Below are 20,924 nucleotides of genomic sequence, written 5' to 3'. Positions count from 1 at the left end.
AATGGGGCTCAATGTGTTCTATGGGGCTCAATGGGCCCCTATGGGTTTCAAGGGGTTCTATGGGGCTCAATGGGTTCTATGGGGCTCAATGGGTCCCTATGGGGTTCAAGGGGTTCTATGGTGCTCAATGGGCTCTATGGGGCTCTATGGGGTCTATGGGGCTCAATGGGTTCTGTGAGTCTCTATGGGGTTCAATGGGGTCTATGGTGCTGAATGGGTTCTATGGGTTTCTATGGGTTCTATGGGGCTCAATGGGTCCCTATGGGACTCAATGTGTTCTATGGGGCTCATTGGGTTCTATGGGGCTCAGTGGGGCCTATGGGGCTCAGTGGGACCCTATGGGGCACAATGGGTTCTATGGGGCTCAATGGGTTCTATGTTGTTCAGTGGGGCTCAATGGGTTCTATGGGGCTCAATGGGTCTCTATGGGGCTCAATGGGCTCAATGGGTTCTATGGGGCTCAATGGGTCCCTATGGGGCTCAATGGTGCTCAATGGGTTCTATGGGGCTCAATGTGTCCCTATTGGGCTCAGTGGTGCTCAATGGGTTCTATGGGGCTCAATGGTTCCCTATGGGGCTCAATGGGTTCTATGGGGCTCAATGGGTTCTATGGGGCTCAATGGTGCTCAGTGTGTTCTATGGTGCTCAGTGAGTCCCTATGGGGCTCAATGGTGCTCAATGGGTTCTATGGGGCTGAATGGGTTCTATGGGTTTCTATGGGTTCTATGGGGCTGAATGGGTTCTATGGGTCTCTATGGGTTCTATGGGGCTCAATGGGTTCTCTGGGTCTCTATGGGGTCTATGGGGCTCAATGGGTTCTATGGGTCTCTATGGGTTCTATGGGTCTCTATGGGGTCTATGGGACTCAATGGGTTCTATGGGGCTCAATGGGTTCTATGGGTCTCTATGGGGTCTATGGGGCTCAATGGGTTCTATGGAGCTGAATGGGTTTTATGGGTCTCTATGGGTTCTATGGGGCTTAATGGGTCCCTATGGGGCTGAATGGGTTCTATGGGGCTCAATGGGGCCTATGGGGCTCAATGGGTCCCTATGGGGCTCAATGGGTTCTATGGGGCTCAATGGGTCCCTATGGGGTTCATGGGGTTCTATGGGGCTCATTGGGTTCTATGGGGCTCAATGGGGCCTATGGGGCTCAATGGATTCTATGGGGCTCAATGGTGCTCAATGTGTTCTATGGGGCTCAATGGGTCCCTATGATGCTCAATGGGGCTCAATGGCTTCTATGGGTCCCTATGGGTCCCTATGGGTCCCAATGGGTTTCTAATGGGGGAAGGCTTTGGGCTAAGGGATGCACAGGGATGGAGGGGGGGGGGGAAGTGGGGAATCCATCGGGATTGCTCCCAAGGGAATATCCCAGTGCATCCCTAAGGCGATTCCCAAAATCCATCCTGGAATGGGGCTCCATCGGCAGGAAAAGGGGGGGGGGGGGGGGATGGAGAGCATCATTCCCAAGCTGGAATGGCGCATTCCCATCCGTTGGAATGGGGTCCGTCGGGAATACGGCCGGCAGTGACCCCCAGCGCCCCTTGGTTATCCCGTTGGATATCCCATTGGATATCCCATTGGTTATCCCATTGGTTATCCCATGCCTATCCCATGCTTATCCCATTGGATATCCCATTGGATATCCCATTGGATATCCCATTGGTTATCCCATGCCTATCCCATGCTTATCCCATTGGATATCCCATTGGTTATCCCGTTGGATATCCCATTGGATGTTCCATGGTTAGCCCATTGGTTATCCCAAGGTTATCCCATTGTTATCCCATTGGTTATCCCAAGGTTATCCCATGCTTATCCCATTGGTTATCCCATGGTTATCCCATTGGATATTCCATGCCTATCCCATGCTTATCCCGTTGTTATCCCATGCTTATCCCTTTGGTTATCCCAAGGTTATCCCATTGGTTATCCCATTGGATATTCCATGCCTATCCCATGCTTATCCCGTTGTTATCCCATGGTTATCCCATTGGATATCCCATGGTCATCCCATAGTTATCCCATGCTTATCCCTTTGGTTATCCCATTGGGTATCCCATGGTTATCCTATGGTTATCCCAAGGTTAGCCCATTGGATATCCCATGGTTATCCCATTGGTTATCCCATTGGTTATCCCATTGTTATCCCATGCTTATCCCATTGGATATTCCATGCTTATCCCATTGTTATCCCATTGGATATCCCATGCCTATCCCAAAGTTATCCCATTGTTATCCCATTGGATATCCCAAGGTTATCCCATTGTTATCCCATTGGTTATCCCAAGGTTATCCCATGGTTATCCCATGCCTATCCCATGGTTATCCCATTGGTTATCCCAAGGTTATCCCATTGGTTATCCCATGCCTATCCCATTGGTTATCCCATTGTTATCCCAAGGTTATCCCATTGGTTATCCCAAGGTTAGCCCATTGGATATCCCATTGGTATCCCATGCTTATCCCATTGGTTATCCCATTGTTATCCCATGCTTATCCCATAGTTATCCCATTGGATATCCCATGCCTATCCCAAGGTTATCCCATGGTTATCCATTTGGTTATCCCATTGTTATCCCATGTTTATCCCATTGTTATCCCACTGTTATCCCATTGTTATCCCACTGTTATCCCATTGTTATCCCATTGTTATCCCACTGTTATCCCACTGTTATCCCATTGTTAACCCACTGTTATCCCATTGTTATCCCATTGTTATCCCATTGTTATCCCATTGTTATCCCACTGTTATCCCATTGTTATCCCACTGTTATCCCACTGTTATCCCATTGTTATCCCACTGTTATCCCACTGTTATCCCATTGTTATCCCACAAAAAGCCCCAAAACGGGGGGGGGCGGTCGGTATTCCCATTCCCACACAAACCCATCCCATCGGAAGCAGCTCCCAGGGAGGCTTTTCCCAGCTCTTATCCCATAGGAATGGGGGGGGGATGGGATACAGGGATACAGGGATGCAGGGATTCAGGGATACAGGGATTCAGGGATACAGGGATGCAGGGATACAGGGATGCAGGGATACAGGGACGCAGGGATGCAGGGATGCAGGGATACAGGGATGCAGGGATGCAGGGATGCAGGGATGCCAGGATACTGGGATACAGGGATTCAGGGATACAGGGATTCAGGGATGCAGGGATACAGGGATACAGGGACACAGGGATACAGGGATGCAGGGATACAGGGATACAGGGATGCTGGGATACAGGGATGCAGGGATGCAGGGATGCAGGGATGCAGGGATACAGGGATGCAGGGATGCAGGGATACAGGGATGCTGGGATACAGGGATGCAGGGATACAGGGATACAGGGACGCAGGGATACAGAGATGCAGGGATACAGGGATGCAGGGATGCAGGGATACAGGGATGCAGGGATACAGGGATACCGGGATACAGGGATACCGGGATGCAGGGATGCAGGGATACAAGGATACAGGGATGCAGGGATACCGGGATACAGGGATGCAGGGATACCGGGATACAGGGATGCAGGGATGCAGGGATACAAGGATACAGGGATGCAGGGATACCGGGATACAGGGATGCAGGGATACCGGGATACCCCATAGAAGGCCCTGGAAGCATTCCCCGATTCCATCCCGTGCTCCAAGTCCTTTATTCCCAGCTTTCCCAATGCTTCCATTCCCGGAGTCAGGAATTCCGACGGCCACCGGGATACCTGGGGCTTCCCACATGGAATTCCATGGCAGGGATTCGGGAGAGGCTGGGGAAAAGGAAGGTTAAGGCCGGCTCCGATTGGAGCTCCGCAGGGGCCTTCCATGCTTCCCTAGGGATTTTCCCTATGGATCTTCCCTATGGATCTTCCCTATGGGTTTGCCCTAGGGATTTTCCCTACGGATTTTCCCTGTGGATTTTCCCCATGGATCTTCCCTTTGGATTTTCCCTAGGGATTTTCCCTATTGAGCTTCCTTAGGGATCTTCCCTATGGATCTTCCCTATGGATTTTCCATATGGATCTTCCCTGTGGATTTCCTCTGTGGATTTTCCCTATGGATTTTTCCAGTGGATTTTCCTATGGATCTTCCCTATGGGCTTTCCCTATGGATTTTCCCTATGGATCTTCCCTGTGGATTTTCCCTAGGAATTTTCCCTATGGATCTTCCCTAGGGATTTTCCCTGTGGATCTTCCCTATGGGTTTTCCCTAGGGATTTTCCCTATTGACCTTCCTTAGGTTTTTTCCCTATAGATTTTCCCTAGGGATTTTCCCTATGGATTTTCCCTGTGGATTTTCCCTATGGATTTTCCCTGTGGATTTTCCCTATGGATCTTCCCTATGGATTTTCCCTATGGATTTCCCCTGTGGATCTTCCCTATGGATTTTCCCTGTGGATTTTCCCTATGGAACTTCCCTGTGGATTTCCCCTATGGATCTTCCCTATGGGTTTTCCCTATGGATTTTCCCTAGGGATTTCCCCTGTGGATTTTTCCTGTGGATTTTCCCTGTGGATCTTCCCTATGGATTTTCCCTGTGGATTTTCCCTATGGATCTTCCCTAGGGATTTTCCCTATGGATTTTTCCGGTGGATTTTCCCTATGGATTTTCCCTAGGGATTTCCCCTGTGGATTTTCCCTATGGATTTTCCCTATGGATTTTCCCTGTGGATTTTCCCTATGGATCTTCCCTATGGATCTTCCCTATGGATTTTCCCTAGGGATTTCCCCTGTGGATTTTCCCCATGGATCTTCCCTAGGGATCTTCTGTAGGGATCTTCCCTATGGCTCTTCCCTAGGGATTTTCCCAATTGATCCCCCTGATTCCCAACGGATGCCTTCATCCCAAGGGAATGGGCATGACGGAAGGGTCGGGATGGGGAGGATGAAGGCCCCAGGGTGGAGAGCAGGGGGCGATCCGCATGGATGATCCCAATGGAGGATCCCAATGGAGGATCCCAATGGAGGATCCCAATGGATGATCCCAATGGAGGATCCCAATGGAGGATCCCAATGGATGATCCCAATGGAGGATCCCAATGGCGGATCCCAATGGATGATCCCAATGGATAATCCCAATGGATAATCCCAATGGAGGATCCCAATGGCGGATCCCAATGGAGGATCCCAATGGATAATCCCAATGGATAATCCCAATGGAGGATCCCAATGGAGGATCCCAATGGATGATCCCAATGGATGATTCCAATGGATGATCCCAATGGATAATCCCAATGGATAATCCCAATGGAGGATCCCAATGGGGGATCCCAATGGATGATCCCAATGGATGATCCCAATGGAGAATCCCAATGGAGGATCCCAATGGAGGATCCCAATGGATAATCCCAATGGATGATCCCAATGGATGATCCCAATGGATAATCCCAATGGAGGATCCCAATGGAGGATCCCAATGGATAATCCTAATGGAGGATCCCAATGGATGATCCCAATGGATGATTCCAATGGATGATCCCAATGGATAATCCCAATGGATAATCCCAATGGAGGATCCCAATGGGGGATCCCAATGGATGATCCCAATGGAGGATCCCAATGGATGATTCCAATGGAGGATCCCAATGGCGGATCCCAATGGAGGATCCCAATGGCGGATCCCAATGGATGATTCCAATGGAGGATCCCAATGGATAATCCCAATGGATAATCCCAATGGAGGATCCTAATGGAGGATCCCAATGGATGATCCCAATGGAGGATCCCAATGGATAATCCCAATGGATAATCCCAATGGAGGATCCCAATGGAGGATCCCAATGGATGATCCCAATGGAGGATCCCAACGGATAATCCCAATGGAGGATCCCAATGGCGGATCCCAATGGATAATCCCAATGGAGGATCCCAATGGCGGATCCCAATGGAGGATCCCAATGGAGGATCCCAATGGATAATCCCAATGGAGGATCCCAATGGGGGATCCCAATGGATAATCCCAATGTAGGATCCCAATGTAGGATCCCAATGGATAATCCCAATGGATAATACCGATGGAGGATCCCAATGGAGGATCCCAATGGATAATCCCAATGGAGGATCCCAATGGATGATCCCAATGGAGGAACCCAATGGAGGATCCCAATGGATGATCCCAATGGCGGATCCCAATGGAGGATCCCAATGGATGATCCCAATGGAGGATCCCAATGGATGATCCCAATGGATAATCCCAATGGAGGATCCCAATGGAGGATCCCAATGGATAATCCCAATGGCGGATCCCAATGGAGGATCCCAATGGCGGATCCCAATGGAGGATCCCAATGGATAATCCCAATGGAGGATCCCAATGGATGATCCCAATGGATAATCCCAATGGAGGATCCCAATGGCGGATCCCAATGGATGATCCCAATGGAGGATCCCAATGGAGGATCCCAATGGAGGATCCCAATGGATGATCCCAATGGAGGATCCCAATGGAGGATCCCAATGGAGGATCCCAATGGATAATCCCAATGGATAATCCCAATGGAGGATCCCAATGGATGATCCCAATGGAGGATCCCAATGGCGGATCCCAATGGAGGATCCCAATGGATGATCCCAATGGAGGATCCCAATGGATAATCCCAATGGAGGATCCCAATGGATGATCCCAAAGGATGATCCCAATGGAAGAGGTGTGGGGATGGGCAAAGCTGATCCAGGGCTTGACTCCAGCAATGATGATGATGATGGATGATGAAGATGAAGGATGATGATGGATGATGAAGAAGGAGGAGGATGATGATGCTGATGATGATGATGATGGATGACGATGATGATGATGGGTGATGAAGGATGACTGATGATGATGATGGATGATGATGATGATGATTGATGATGGATGATGAAGGATGATGATGGATGATAATGGTGGTGATGATGATGATGGATGATGAAGGATGATGGTGGTGATGACGATGGATGATGAAGATGAAGATGATGGATGATGATGATGGACGACGATGATGATGATGGATAATGATTGATGATGATGATGGATGATGATGATGAAGATGATGGATGATGATGATGGATGACGATGATGATGATGAAGGATGATGGTGATGATGGATAATGATGGAGGATGATGATGAAGACTGATGAAGGTGATGATGGATGACAATGATGAAGGATGATGATGATGGATGATGATGAAGATGAAGGATGATGGATGATGATGAAGATGGATGTTGATGATGATGGATGAAGGATGATGATGATGATGGATGATGAAGATGAAGGATGATGATGATGGATAACGATTGGTGATGATGATGATGATGGATGATGATGATGATGGATGACAATGATGAAGGATGATGATGATGGAGGATGATGATGATGAAGGATGATGGATGATGATGAAGATGGATGTTGATGATGATGGATGAAGGATGATGATGATGATGGATGATGAAGATGAAGGATGATGATGGTGGATAATGATTGAGGATGGATGATGACGATAGATGATGATGATGATGGATGATGATGAAGATGATGATGATGGATGACCATGATGATGATGACAATGATGGACACTGACAATGCCAATGAGGCCAACGACAACATCGAGTCCCTTTCCCCCCCCCATTCCCCCTCTTCCCCCCCCCCCCCCCCAATTCCCAACCTCTGGAATACCCAACCCCCCCCCCCCAACATTCCCAACCTCTGGAATTCCGCCCCCCCCCCCCCCCAAAAACCAGCCGGCTTCCTTACCAAAAGGGCACATTTATTGCTACGGAACGGGCCTGTACACGACGCCATCGAGGAATTACAACGGGATACAGGGAATGGCCGGGATCCTTGGAGCCATCCACCCCCCCCCATTCCCAACCCCATTCCCAACCCCATTCCCAACCCCATTCCAACCCCCCCCCCCCCTTTTCCATTGGGATACCCAAGGTTTGGAAGGGGGGGGGAAGGAACACGACCCAACGCGCTCCGGATGGGGTTGGATGACTTCGCCCTCGGTTGCCATGGGGGGGCCCTCTTGGCCCATGGTTTTCCATGGAATTCCATGGAATTCCAGGCTTTTCCATGGAATTCCAGGCTTTTCCATGGATTTTACAAGTTTTCCAGGGGTTTTTCCATGGATTTCCCTATTTTCACATGGTTTGCCATCGATCTTAGTTTGACATGGTTTGGCGTGGGTTTTCCATGGAATTCCAGGCTTTTCCATGGAATTCCATGGTTTTCCACGGATTTCCAGGCTTTTCCATGGATTTCCTGGGTTTTCCATGGATTTCACAAGTTTTCCAGGGGTTTTTCCATGGATTTCCCTATTTTCACATGGTTTTCCATCAATCTCCTTAGTTTGACATGGTTTGGCATGGGTTTTCCATGGAATTCCAGGGTTTTCCATGGATTTCCATGGATTTCCATGGATTTCAAGGGTTTTCCAGAGAGTTTTCCATGGATTTCCCTATTTTCTCAAGGTTTTCCGTCGATCTTCTTAGTTTGACATGGTTTTCCATGGAACTCCAGGCTTTTCCATGGAATTCCATGGTTTTCCATGAATTTCCTGGGTTTTCCATGGATTTTACAAGCTTTCCAGGGGTTTTTCCATGGTTTTCCCTATTTTCACACTGTTTTCCATTGATCTCCTTAGTTTGACATGGGTTTTCCATGGATTTCACAAGTTTTCCAGGGGTTTTTCCATGGATTTCCCTATTTTCACATGGTTTTCCGTCGATCTCCTTAGTTTGGCATGGGTTTTCCATGGAATTCCATGCTTTTCCATGGATTTCCCGGGTTTTCCATGGATTTCACAAGTTTTCCAGGGCTTTTTCCATGGTTTTCCCTATTTTCACACTGTTTTCCATTGATCTCCTTAGTTCGACATGGGTTTTCCATGGAATTCCAGGCTTTTCCATGGATTTCCATGGTTTTCCATGGATTTCCCGGGTTTTCCATGGATTTCACAAGTTTTCCAGGGCTTTTTCCATGGATTTCCCTATTTTCACATGGTTTTCCGTCGATCTCCATAGTTTGGCATGGGTTTTCCATGGAATTCCATGGTCTTCTCTATTTTCCCAAGGTTTTCCATGGATCTCCATAGTTTGACATGGGTTTTCCATGGAATTCCAGGTTTTTCCATGGATTTCCCTATTTTCACATGGTTTTCCATCAATCTCCTTATGTTTACATGGTTTGGCTTGGGTTTTCCATGGAATTCCAGGCTTTTCCATGGATTTCCGGGGTTTTCCATGGATTTCACAAGTTTTCCAGGGGTTTTTCCATGGATTTCCCTATTTTCACATGGTTTTCCGTCGATCTCCTTAGTTTGGCATGGGTTTTCCATGGAATTCCATGCTTTTCCATGGATTTCCTTAGTTTGACATCGGTTTTCCATGGATTTCCTTATTTTTCCATGGTTTGGCATGGGTTATCCATGAATTTCCATGGTTTTCTATGGATTTCCCTAGTTTTCCATGGATTTCCCTATTTTCAGGTGGTTTTCCATGGATTTCCTTTGTTTGACACGGGTTTTCCATACATTTCCTTATTTTTCCATGGTTTAACATGGGTTTTCCATGGACTTCCCTGTTTTTCCGTGGTTTTCTATGGAATTCCTTATTTTTCCATGATTTAACATGGGTTTTCCATGGATTTCCCTGTTTTTTCATGGTTTTCCGTGGATTTCCTTATTTTTCCATGGTTTAACACGGTTTTCCATGGATTTCTCTATTTTTCCATGGATTTCCCTATTTTTCCATGGTTTTCCAGGCTTTTTCAATGGCTTGCCAAGGGTTGACTTGGTTTTCCAGAGTTTTCCAATGATTTCCCATAGTTTTCCATGGATTTTCAAGTTTTCCATGGGATTTTGATGTTTTTCCATGTATTTTCCAGGATTTTCCATCTTTTTCCACCGTTTCCCATGGTTTTCCATGGATTTTCTCCAATTTTCCATGTTTTTTTAATGCTTTTCCATATATTTTTAGCGGTTTTCCATTATTTTCCGGTTTCCCACGGTTTTCCATGGATTTCCTAGTTTTCCATGGGATTTTGATGCTTTTCCATGCATTTTCCAGGATTTTCCATCTTTTTCCACGGTTTTCCACGGATTTTCTAATTTTCCATGGGATTTTGATGCTTTTCCATGTATTTTCCAGGATTTTCCATCTTTTTCCAGGATTTCCCATGGTTTTCCATGGATTTTCTCATTTTCCATGGGATTTTGATGCTTTTCCATGTATTTTCCAGGATTTTCCATCTTTTTCCAGGATTTCCCATGGTTTTCCATGGATTTTCTCATTTTCCATGGGATTTTGATGCTTTTCCATGTATTTTCCAGGATTTTCCATCTTTTTCCATAGTTTTCCGCAGATTTTCTTGTTTTCCATGGGATTTTGATGCTTTTCCATGCATTTTCCAGGATTTTCCATCATTTTCCACCGTTTAACACGATATTCCATGGATTTTCTCCAGTTTTCCATGGGATTTTGATGCTTTTCCATGTGTTTTCCAGGATTTTCCATCTTTTTCCACAGTTTTCCACGGATTTTCTCGTTTTCCATGGGATTTTGATGCTTTTCCATGTATTTTCCAGGATTTTCCATCTTTTTCCATGGATTTCCATGGATTTTCTCATTTTCCATGGGATTTTGATGCTTTTCCATGTATTTTCCAGGATTTTCCACCTTTTCCACCGTTTCCCATGGTATTCCATGGATTTTCTCCAGTTTTCCATGGGATTTTGATGCTTTTCCATGTATTTTCCAGGATTTTCCATCTTTTACCACAGATTTTCTCATTTTCCATGGGATTTTCTCGTTTTCCATGTATTTTCCAGGATTTTCCATCTTTTTCCACGGTTTTCCACGGATTTTCTCATTTTCCATGGGATTTCGATGCTTTTCCATGTATTTTCCAGGATTTTCCATCTTTTCCCACGGTTTTCCATGGATTTTCTCTACTTTCCCACCGTTTTTCCATTGTTTTTCCAGGGCTTCCCATTTTCCCCCCATGGTTTTCCATGATTTCCCTTGGTTTTCCATAGGTTCCCCATGGATCTCCCCGTTTCTAGGGCATTTCCCACGGTTTTCCATGATTTTCTCCGTTTTTTCCATGCTTTTCCATCTTTTTCCATGCTTTTCCATGTTTTTCCATGCTTTTCCATGTTTTTCCATGCTTTTCCATGGATTTCGTGGCCGGTTCCTCCAACCCCCCCCTTCTCCCTCTCCGCCCCCCCCCCTCAATGGGATAATTCCCTCTTTTCCATTGGAAACAGCGGAATAAAGCCGGGAATTTTCGGGATTCGGGCAGTTTTCCCAATGGAAAAAACACCGGGAATTCTTTCCCTCGGCATTCCTGGTTTTTTTGGGGGGCAAATCCGATCCTTTGGGCCTTTTCCAGCTCTTCCCAATAGGAAGCGCTCATCCATATCCCGGTGTATCCCGGCGCGCATCCCAAAGGATCACGCTTTGGGAATGGGGATGCGCCAAGACGGGAGCGGAATTCCAAGGGAAAAGGATGGAAAAGGAGCCCGGAGTGGGGATGCGAACAGGAAGGAAACGGGATTCTCCCATTGGAATTCCGCCCTTTTCCAAGCTATTCCTTGGATCCCTGCGGGTGATCCATAGGGAAAACCTTTCCTCTCTTCCCATTCCCAATGCCGGGAATTCCTCGACTTCCAATGGAATTCCGCCTTCCCCCCCCCCCCCCAAATCCCTTTGGAAAAGGTTGGGATGCTGGGATAACATCCATGGATAAGAGCATCCCAAAGGGACCGGATGCCGGGATGCTCTTGGATGCGAGCCGGGATGCATTCCCAACGGGAATCTTGCCTCGCAGGCCATTCCCGATGGAATTCCTGATGGAATTCCCGATGGAATTCCCTTAGTGGGGGGGGGGGGGGAAGCGCTTCCCGATGGAATTCCCATTCCGTTCATCCCGGATGCTTGGGATGCTATCCCCTTGGTCCTCAGCATCCCGCTCGCTATTCCAAGCGGGAGAGCTTCGGCAGCATTCCGGCATTCCCAAAGCTTTTGTTGGAAACCAAACCCTGACCCCCCCCCCCAATATTCCCATTCCCGATCCCATTCCCGATCCCCATTCCCGATCCCCATTCCCAACAATGGAAAAGCACAGAAAGACCAAGCAGTTACATGGGACCAGGAGCCCATTGGACACCACACAACCCGGCATATATACGGAATGATGCGAGCGGCCCATTCCCGACGGCATTCCCGACTTCGGGAAGAGGGCCCGCGCCGCAACGCCCACCATTCCCTATGGATCCCTATGATCCGTTCCCTATGGATCCGTTGAGCAGGTCCAAGCCGGGTGGGTTTGGAAAAAGCAGTGGGGGGGGGGGGTATGGAATTCCATCGGGAATACCGGGATTGGGAATACCGCCGCCGATCCATTGGGATACCCCCCCCCCCCGCTCCGATCCCGGCGTTGTCCTTGTTGCCAAAGAAGCAGCAGTTTTCCCCCTTTTCCCTTCGGGATGAGGCGATGCCGGAGTTTGGGAATGTCGGCGTCTTCCCGATTGCCGAGCGTAAGGAATGCTGTGGGATTCCCAACTCCCGTTGGGGAGCCGGGTGAGGAAGAGGAGGAGGAAGGCAAGAATCCACTTCCCAATCCTTGGGAATTCTCCCCATCCATCCCCATCATCATCCCCTTTCCCGTTATCCCGTTATCCCAACGGGAATCCATCCGCTCTTTCCTGCTCGCACCCATTGGAAGGCACAGTGGTTCAGTTCGCAACCTTCAATCCCATAGGATCCATTCCGAAAAAGGGGATGGAAAAAGATGGGATAACACCCCCCCCCCCCCCCCCCCCTTTAACACCCAAACCGCCTTTTTCCGGCTTTTATCCCAACGCAATTCCCATTCCCAACGGGAAGAGGAAGGAAAAGGGGGGAGGCGAGGGGCAGCATTCCAGCGTTGGCCCTATGGAGAAGCCAAGGAGGAGGAGGAAAGAGAAGGGGGGGGGGGGGGAAGGATAAAAAGTGGGAATGCCGGCATTCCCGACGGCATTCCCAACCCTTCCCCTTGTTATCCCGGAATTCCCGGATATTTACAAGCCACTTTGCTCATATAGCTTTCTATATATATATATATATATATATTTGTCATAGGTCTATAAGATCCATCTGTTTCTGCTATCCTAAAGGAATGGGCTCCAAGGATCCCGGCGCTTCCACTGGACAATGCTGGCTTTTGGAGAAAGGGGGGGGGGGGAAAAGTTGGGAATGCCGAAGGGATAAGGAAGGAAAGAAGGCAGGCAGGCGCAACTTCCTTGGGAAGAGCGGCATGGAAAAGGAGCGCGGGATTAGGAAAGGAGCCCTCCATCCCCTTTTTTTCCATCAGGATGCGCTTCACTCATCCCGAAGGATTTGGGAATACCGAAGAGGAGGGGGGGGGGGGGTGCCTTAATCTGAAGTACACTTGGTCATTATTGCAAGATTCCGACGGTTTTCCATCTTTTTTCCCACCCGGCCCCATTCCCATCATGTATCCCCACCTCGGTTTTCCATGTTTTTTTCCTCCCCCCCCCCCCCCCCCCAAATCCCAATCCAATCCAAATCCCGGATTTAGGCACAAAAGAGAGCTGCATTGTCCCCCACAGTGCGGATTGGAAGGAGCCATTGGAAGGCTTACGGCACGGCCAAGCGCGGCGGCATTCGGCCGTCGGGAATGCTGGGATGGCGGTGCGTCTGGGTTGCTTCGACCACGCAGACTTGTCTTACGGTACAAAAAGGGGGGGGGGGGTGTTGGAAAAGTGGGAATATCGGGAAGGGTTGGGATACAGCTCTTAAGGAAGTGGGCTCTTGCTTCACTGGGGCAACGTGGACCTAGGGGGGGAGAAGGGAATGGGAATGGGTTAGAAAGCGGGATTCGATCCCGATCCATGGGTTGGAAGTGCGATGGGATGCAGCTAGCAGGGATTTGGGGGGGAAAGGGGTATGGAATGGGTTGGGAAGGGGATGGGAAGGAGTGGGGATTGAGGAGAGGGGTGGATGCGGGGATGAAGGGATGTAGGGATGCAGGGATGGATGATGGATGGATGATGGATGGATGCATGGATGGATGCATGGATGATGGATGGATGATGGATGGATGGATGGATGGATGATGGATGGATGATGGATGGATGATGGATGGATGCATGGATGGATGATGGATGGATGATGGATGATGGATGATGGATGGATGATGGATGCATGGATGATGGATGAGGGATGATGGATGATGGATGGATGATGGATGGATGATGGATGATGGATGATGGATGATGGATGATGGATGATGGATGATGGATGGATGATGGATGCATGGATGCATGGATGATGGATGATGGATGATGGATGGATGATGGATGGATGATGGATGATGGATGGATGGATGATGGATGGATGGATGATGGATGATGGATGATGGATGATGGATGGATGATGGATGATGGATGATGGATGATGGATGGATGGATGGATGGATGATGGATGATGGATGGATGATGGATGGATGATGGATGCATGGATGATGGATGCATGGATGATGGATGATGGATGATGGATGGATGATGGATGATGGATGGATGATGGATGATGGATGGATGATGGATGATGGATGATGGATGGATGAGGGATGGATGATGGATGGATGATGGATGATGGATGGATGGATGATGGATGGATGGATGATGGATGATGGATGATGGATGATGGATGATGGATGGATGATGTATGATGGATGATGGATGGATGGATGGATGGATGATGGATGATGGATGGATGGATGATGGATGATGGATGGATGGATGATGGATGGATGGATGATGGATGATGGATGGATGATGGATGGATGATGGATGATGGATGCATGGATGATGGATGGATGGATGATGGATGATGGATGATGGATGGATGATGGATGATGGATGATGGATGGATGATGGATGAGGGATGGCCTCATGGCCGCGCGCCGGACGCCCGATCCCGAGGGACTTGCCTTTTTACATCTGTCCCATGTGATTGGAAGCATCTCCCATGCCAGGATGGGGTCCTGCCAGGGAAAGCGGGGGGGGATCCGAGGAGACCTTCTCTTCTTCCCGTCGCTTCAGGCACGCCGCCTTGGGATTCAGGTTCCTTTCTGTTGGGATGGAAGGAGAAGGGGACGTCAAAGGCTTCTTCACAGCCAGGGGGTCACGGGTGTAGGGGGAATCCCTAGGGAATGGGGTGGAAGGGGGCTGGAAGGCCATGGATGGATGATGGATGGATGATGGAAGGCCATGGATGGATGATGGATGGATGATGGATGATGGATGGATGATGGATGGATGGATGATGGATGGATGGATGATGGATAGATGATGATGGATGGATGGATGATTGATAGATGATGATGGATGGATGGATGCATGGATGGATTTGGGATGATGATGGATGAGGATGGATGGATGGATGGATAATGGATGATGGATGGATGATGGATGGATGATGGATGGATGATGGATGGATGATGGATGATGGATGGATGGATGATGGATGGATGATGGATGATGGATGATGGATGGATGATGGATGGATGGATGGATGATGGATGGATAAGGGATGAGAATGGATGGATGGATGATGGATAGATGATGATGGATGGATGGATGCATGGATGGATTTGGGATGATGATGGATGAGGATGGATGGATGGATGGATGGATGATAATGGATGGATGGATGGATGATGGACAGGTGATGATGGAGGATGACGGATGATGGATGAGAGATGATGATGGATAATGGATGGACGGATGATGGATGGATGATGATGGAGGGATGGATGATGGATGATGGATGGATGATGGATAAGGGATGATAATGGATGGATGGATGATGGATGATGATGGATGGGTGGATGATGGATGATGAACGGATCATGGCTAAGGGATGATAATGGATGGATGATGGATAATGAACGGATGATAACGGATGATGGCTGGATGATGGCTAAGGGATGATGAAGGATGGATGCTAGATGATGGATGGATGATGATGGATGGATGATGGATGATGGATGGATGATGAATGGATGGATGATGGATGATGGATGGATGATGAATGGATGATGATGGATGGATGATGGATGATGAATGGATGATGATGGATGGATGATGGATGATGGATGGATGATGAATGGATGGATGATGGATGATGGATGGATGATGGATGGATGATGATGGATGGATGATGGATGATGGATGGATGATGAATGGATGGATGATGGATGATGGATGGATGATGAATGGATGATGATGGATGGATGATGGATGATGAATGGATGATGATGGATGGATGATGGATGATGAATGGATGATGAATGGATGATGATGGATGGATGATGGATGATGAATGGATGATGAAGGGATGATAACGGATGATGGATGATGAATGGATGATGATGGATGGATGATGGATGCTGAATGGATGATGAAGGGATGATAATGGATGATGGATGATGAATGATGGATGATGAATGGATGATGATGGATGGATGATGGATGCTGAATGGATGATGAAGGGATGATAACGGATGATGGATGATGATGGATGATGACGGATGGCTAAGGGATGAGACTGGATGGATGGATGATGGCTAAGGGATGATGATGGATGACGAACGATGAATGGAAGATGACTGGATGAAGATGGATGACGGCGGATGGCTAAAGGATGATGATGGATGGATGATGGGTGATGAATGGATGATGGATGGATGCTGATGGATGATGAATGGATGCTGATGGATGATGGATGGATGATGGATGCTGAATGGATGACGATGGATGACGATGCACGGCTAAAGGATGATGATGGATGGATGAAGGATGCCAAATGGATGCCGAATGGATGCTAACGAATGATGGATGCTGAATGGATGCTGATGGATGGAGGATGGATGATGAATGGATGACAATGGATGACGACGCATGGCTAAAGGATGATGATGGATGGATGATGGATGAAGAATGGATGATAACGAATGATGGATGATGAATGGATGATGATGGATGGATGATGGATGAAGAATGGAAGATGAATGGATGCTAACAAATGATGGATGATGAATGGATGCTGATGGATGGATGATGGATGGATGATGATGAATGGATGATGGATGATGAATGGATGATGAATGGATGATGATGGATGGAGGATGGATGATGAATGGATGCTGATGGATGACGACTCATGGCTAAAGGATGCTGATGGATGGATGATGGACGATGAATGGATGCTGATGGATGGATGATGGATGATAAATGGATGCTGATGGATGATGGATGATGAATGGAAGATGAATGGATGACAATGGATGACGACGCATGGCTAAAGGATGATGACGGATGGATGATGGATGCTGAATGGATGATGAATGGATGCTGATGGATGATGGATGGATGATGGATGCATGGATGCTGAATGGAAGATGAATGGATGACAATGGATGACGGCGCATGGCCGAAGGATGCTGATGGACGGATGACGGATGGGATGCTGACGGATGGATGACGGATGCTGAATGGAAGATGAATGGATGATAACGAATGATGGATGCTGAATGGATGCTGATGGATGGATGATGGAGGGATGCTGATGGATGGATGATGGATGGATGCTGATGGATGGATGACGGATGCTGAATGGAAGATGAATGGATGATAACGAATGATGGATGATGGATGGATGCTGATGGACGGATGATGGATGGATGCTGATGGATGGATGATGGATGCTGAATGGATGCTGAATGGATGCTGATGGATGGATGATGGATGGATGCTGATGGACGGATGACGGACGCCGAACGGCTGCCGCTAGCTACCGCCGCACGGCTCAAAGACGATACCGGACAGACAAACGGATACGGCCGGCCTGCGCCATCGCCCTCACCCCGCACTTGCTGCTCCAGGCTGAGGATGACGGCCACGGCCTGGTGCAGGATGAGCAGCTTGGTCTGGGGCTTGTCGCTCTTGAGGTGCAGCTGCACCATGCGGCCCAGCTCCTTGAAGGCCTCGTTGATGTCGCGCACGCGCAGGCGCTCCCGGGCGTTGTTGGCCATGCGCCGCTCCTTCTCCCGCTCGGCCTTCTGCTCGGGGGTCAGGTCCTCGTCGTCGTTGGCGCTGCACGGCCAAAAAGGGGGGGGGGGACGGGGACAGGACACCGAGAAGGGCAAAAGCGGCTTCCAATGATGGGTAGAGGTAAGGATGCTCCCGAAGGGGCATCGCCCATTGACCCCATTCAACTGATTCCATAGAGCAAGGAACCCATTGGGAATGGAGCATCTCCAATGGGCATCACCCATTGACCCCGTTCTGATGCTGCCATGGAGCAAGGAACCCATTGGGAATGGGGCATCTTCAATAAGCATCACCCATTGACCCCGTTCTGATGCCTCCATGGAGCAAGGAACGCATTGGGAATGGCCACCATCAATGAGCATCTCCCATTGACCCTATTCAACTGCCTCCATATTGCAAGGAACCCATTGGGAATGGAGCATCTCCAATGGGCATCTCCCATTGACCCCGTTCTGATGCCACCATGGAGCAAGGAATGCATTGGGAATGGCCACCATCAATGAGCATCTCCCATTGACCCCGTTCTACTGCCTCCATAGACCAAGGAACTCATTGGGAATGGATCATCTTCAATGGGCATCACCCATTGACCCCGTTCTGATGCCGCCATGGAGCAAGGAACCCATTGGGAATGGAGCATCTCCAATGGGCATCTCCCATTGACCCCGTTCTGATGCAGCCATGGAGCAAGGAATGCATTGGGAATGGCCACCATCAATGGGAATCTCCCATTGACCCCATTCTAGTGCCGCCATGGAGCAAGGAACCCATTGGGAATGGGGCATCTCCAATGGGCATCACCCATTGATGGCATTCTCCAACCTCCATAGAGCAGGGAACCCATTGGGAATGGAGCACCTCCAATGGGCATCTCCCATTGACCCCGTTCCGATGCAGCCATGGAGCAAGGAATGCATTGGGAATGGCCACCATCAATGAGCATCTCCCATTGACTCCGTTCTACTGCCTCCATAGACCAAGGAACTCATTGGGAATGGAGCATCTTCAATAAGCATCACCCATTGACCCCGTTCTGATGCCTCCATGGAGCAAGGAACCCATTGGGAATGGCCACCATCAATGAGCATCTCCCCTTGACCCCATTCTAGTGCCGCCATGGAGCAAGGAACCCATTGGGAATGGAGCATCTCCAATGGGCATCTCCCATTGACCCCGTTCTGATGCCGCCATGGAGCAAGGAACGCATTGGGAATGGCCACCATCAATGAGCATCTCCCATTGACCCCGTTCTACTGCTGCCATGGAGCAAGGAACCCATTGGGAATGGAGCATCTTCAATGGGCATCACCCATTGACCCCGTTCTGATGCAGCCATGGAGCAAGGAACCCATTGGGAATGGCCACCATCAATGAGCATCTCCCATTGACTCCATTCAACTGCTTCCATAGAGCAAGGAACCCATTGGGAATGGGGCATCTCCAATGGGCATCACCCATTGACCCCGTTCTGATGCAGCCATGGAGCAAGGAATGCATTGGGAATGGCCACCATCAATGAGCATCTCCCATTGACTCCATTCTGATGTCTCCATAGAGCAAGGAACCCATTGGGAATGGGGCACCTCCAATGGGCATCACCCATTGACCCCGTTCTGATGCAGCCATGGAGCAAGGAACCCATTGGGAATGGGGCATCTCCAATGGGCATCTCCCATTGACCCCGTTCTGATGCCTCCATGGAGCAAGGAATGCATTGGGAATGGCCACCATCAATGGGAATCTCCCATTGACCCCATTCTAGTGCCGCCATGGAGCAAGGAACCCATTGGGAATGGGGCATCTCCAATGGGCATCACCCATTGACCCCGTTCTGATGCTGCCATGGAGCAAGGAACCCATTGGGAATGGGGCATCTCCAATGGGCATCACCCATTGATGGCATTCTCCAACCTCCATAGAGCAAGGAACCCATTGGGAATGGCCACCATCAATGGGAATCTCCCATTGACCCCGTTCTACTGCTGCCATGGAGCAAGGAACGCATTGGGAATGGGGTATCTTCAATGGGCATCACCCATTGACCCCGTTCTGATGCAGCCATGGAGCAAGGAATGCATTGGGAATGGCCACCATCAATGAGCATCTCCCATTGACCCCGTTCTACTGCCTCCATAGACCAAGGAACTCATTGGGAATGGAGCATCTTCAATGGGCATCACCCATTGACCCCGTTCTGATGTCTCCATGGAGCAAGGAACCCATTGGGAATGGGGCATCTCCAATGGGCATCTCCCATTGACCCCATTCTAGTGCCGCCATGGAGCAAGGAACGCATTGGGAATGGAGCATCTCCAATGGGCATCTCCCATTGACCCCGTTCTGATGTCTCCATGGAGCAAGGAACCCATTGGGAATGGAGCATCTCCAATGGGCATCTCCCATTGACCCCATTCTGATGTCTCCATGGAGCAAGGAACCCATTGGGAATGGGGCATCTCCAATGGGCATCTCCCATTGATCCCATTCTGATGTCTCCATGGAGCAAGGAACCCATTGGGAATGGAGCATCTCCAATGGGCATCTCCCATTGATCCCATGGTTTTCCAGCCCACATGGAATGCTTGGGTTGGGAAGGGAGCTTAAAGCTCACCCAGCTCCAAGCAAGGACCAATAGGGTGGTCCGAGTCACAACCGCATCATTCCTGGATATCCCATTCCCGTTCTGCCGGCGGCTCCGGTATTCCCAACGTTGGGAATTGGCTGCACCAACATCTGGCCTTGGGAAGCAGCCTTCTCCATCACTAAAGGGGAGGGCAGGACCTCAACCCTTTGGAGCATCATGGAAGTCATGGATGGGCTCCTGCATCCTTTGGTACCCAAAGC

At 49.0% G+C, this 20,924-nt stretch overlaps 1 protein-coding gene across 8 annotated transcripts in view; it reads right to left on the bottom strand.

Moving 5' to 3' along the window:
* Positions 1 to 13,630: 13,630 nt before the first annotated feature.
* The window catches only part of LOC136004271 (transcription factor 4), a 34,386-nt gene continuing 27,092 nt past the window's right edge, over positions 13,631 to 20,924 (bottom strand). For 4 of the 8 annotated variants that reach the window (XM_065660624.1, XM_065660625.1, XM_065660626.1 and 1 more), the window contains exons 9-11: positions 17,893 to 18,122; positions 14,957 to 15,097; positions 13,633 to 13,800 (exon numbers count right to left, since the gene is read on the bottom strand). In XM_065660624.1, coding sequence (XP_065516696.1) covers positions 14,961 to 15,097; positions 17,893 to 18,122 — 367 coding nt within the window. In that variant the 3' untranslated portion in view covers positions 13,633 to 13,800; positions 14,957 to 14,960. Of the gene's footprint in view, positions 13,801 to 14,956; positions 15,098 to 17,892; positions 18,123 to 20,924 lie in introns of all 8 variants that reach the window. The other 4 variants (XM_065660627.1, XM_065660628.1, XM_065660629.1 and 1 more) reach the window with 2 other exon arrangements.

The sequence above is a fragment of the Lathamus discolor genome, chromosome W (genome assembly GCF_037157495.1).
Source record: "Lathamus discolor isolate bLatDis1 chromosome W, bLatDis1.hap1, whole genome shotgun sequence".
Lineage (NCBI taxonomy): Eukaryota > Metazoa > Chordata > Aves > Psittaciformes > Psittacidae > Lathamus > Lathamus discolor.
Note: the sequence above shows the minus strand (reverse complement) of the source record. Positions and strands in the feature narration are given on the sequence as shown.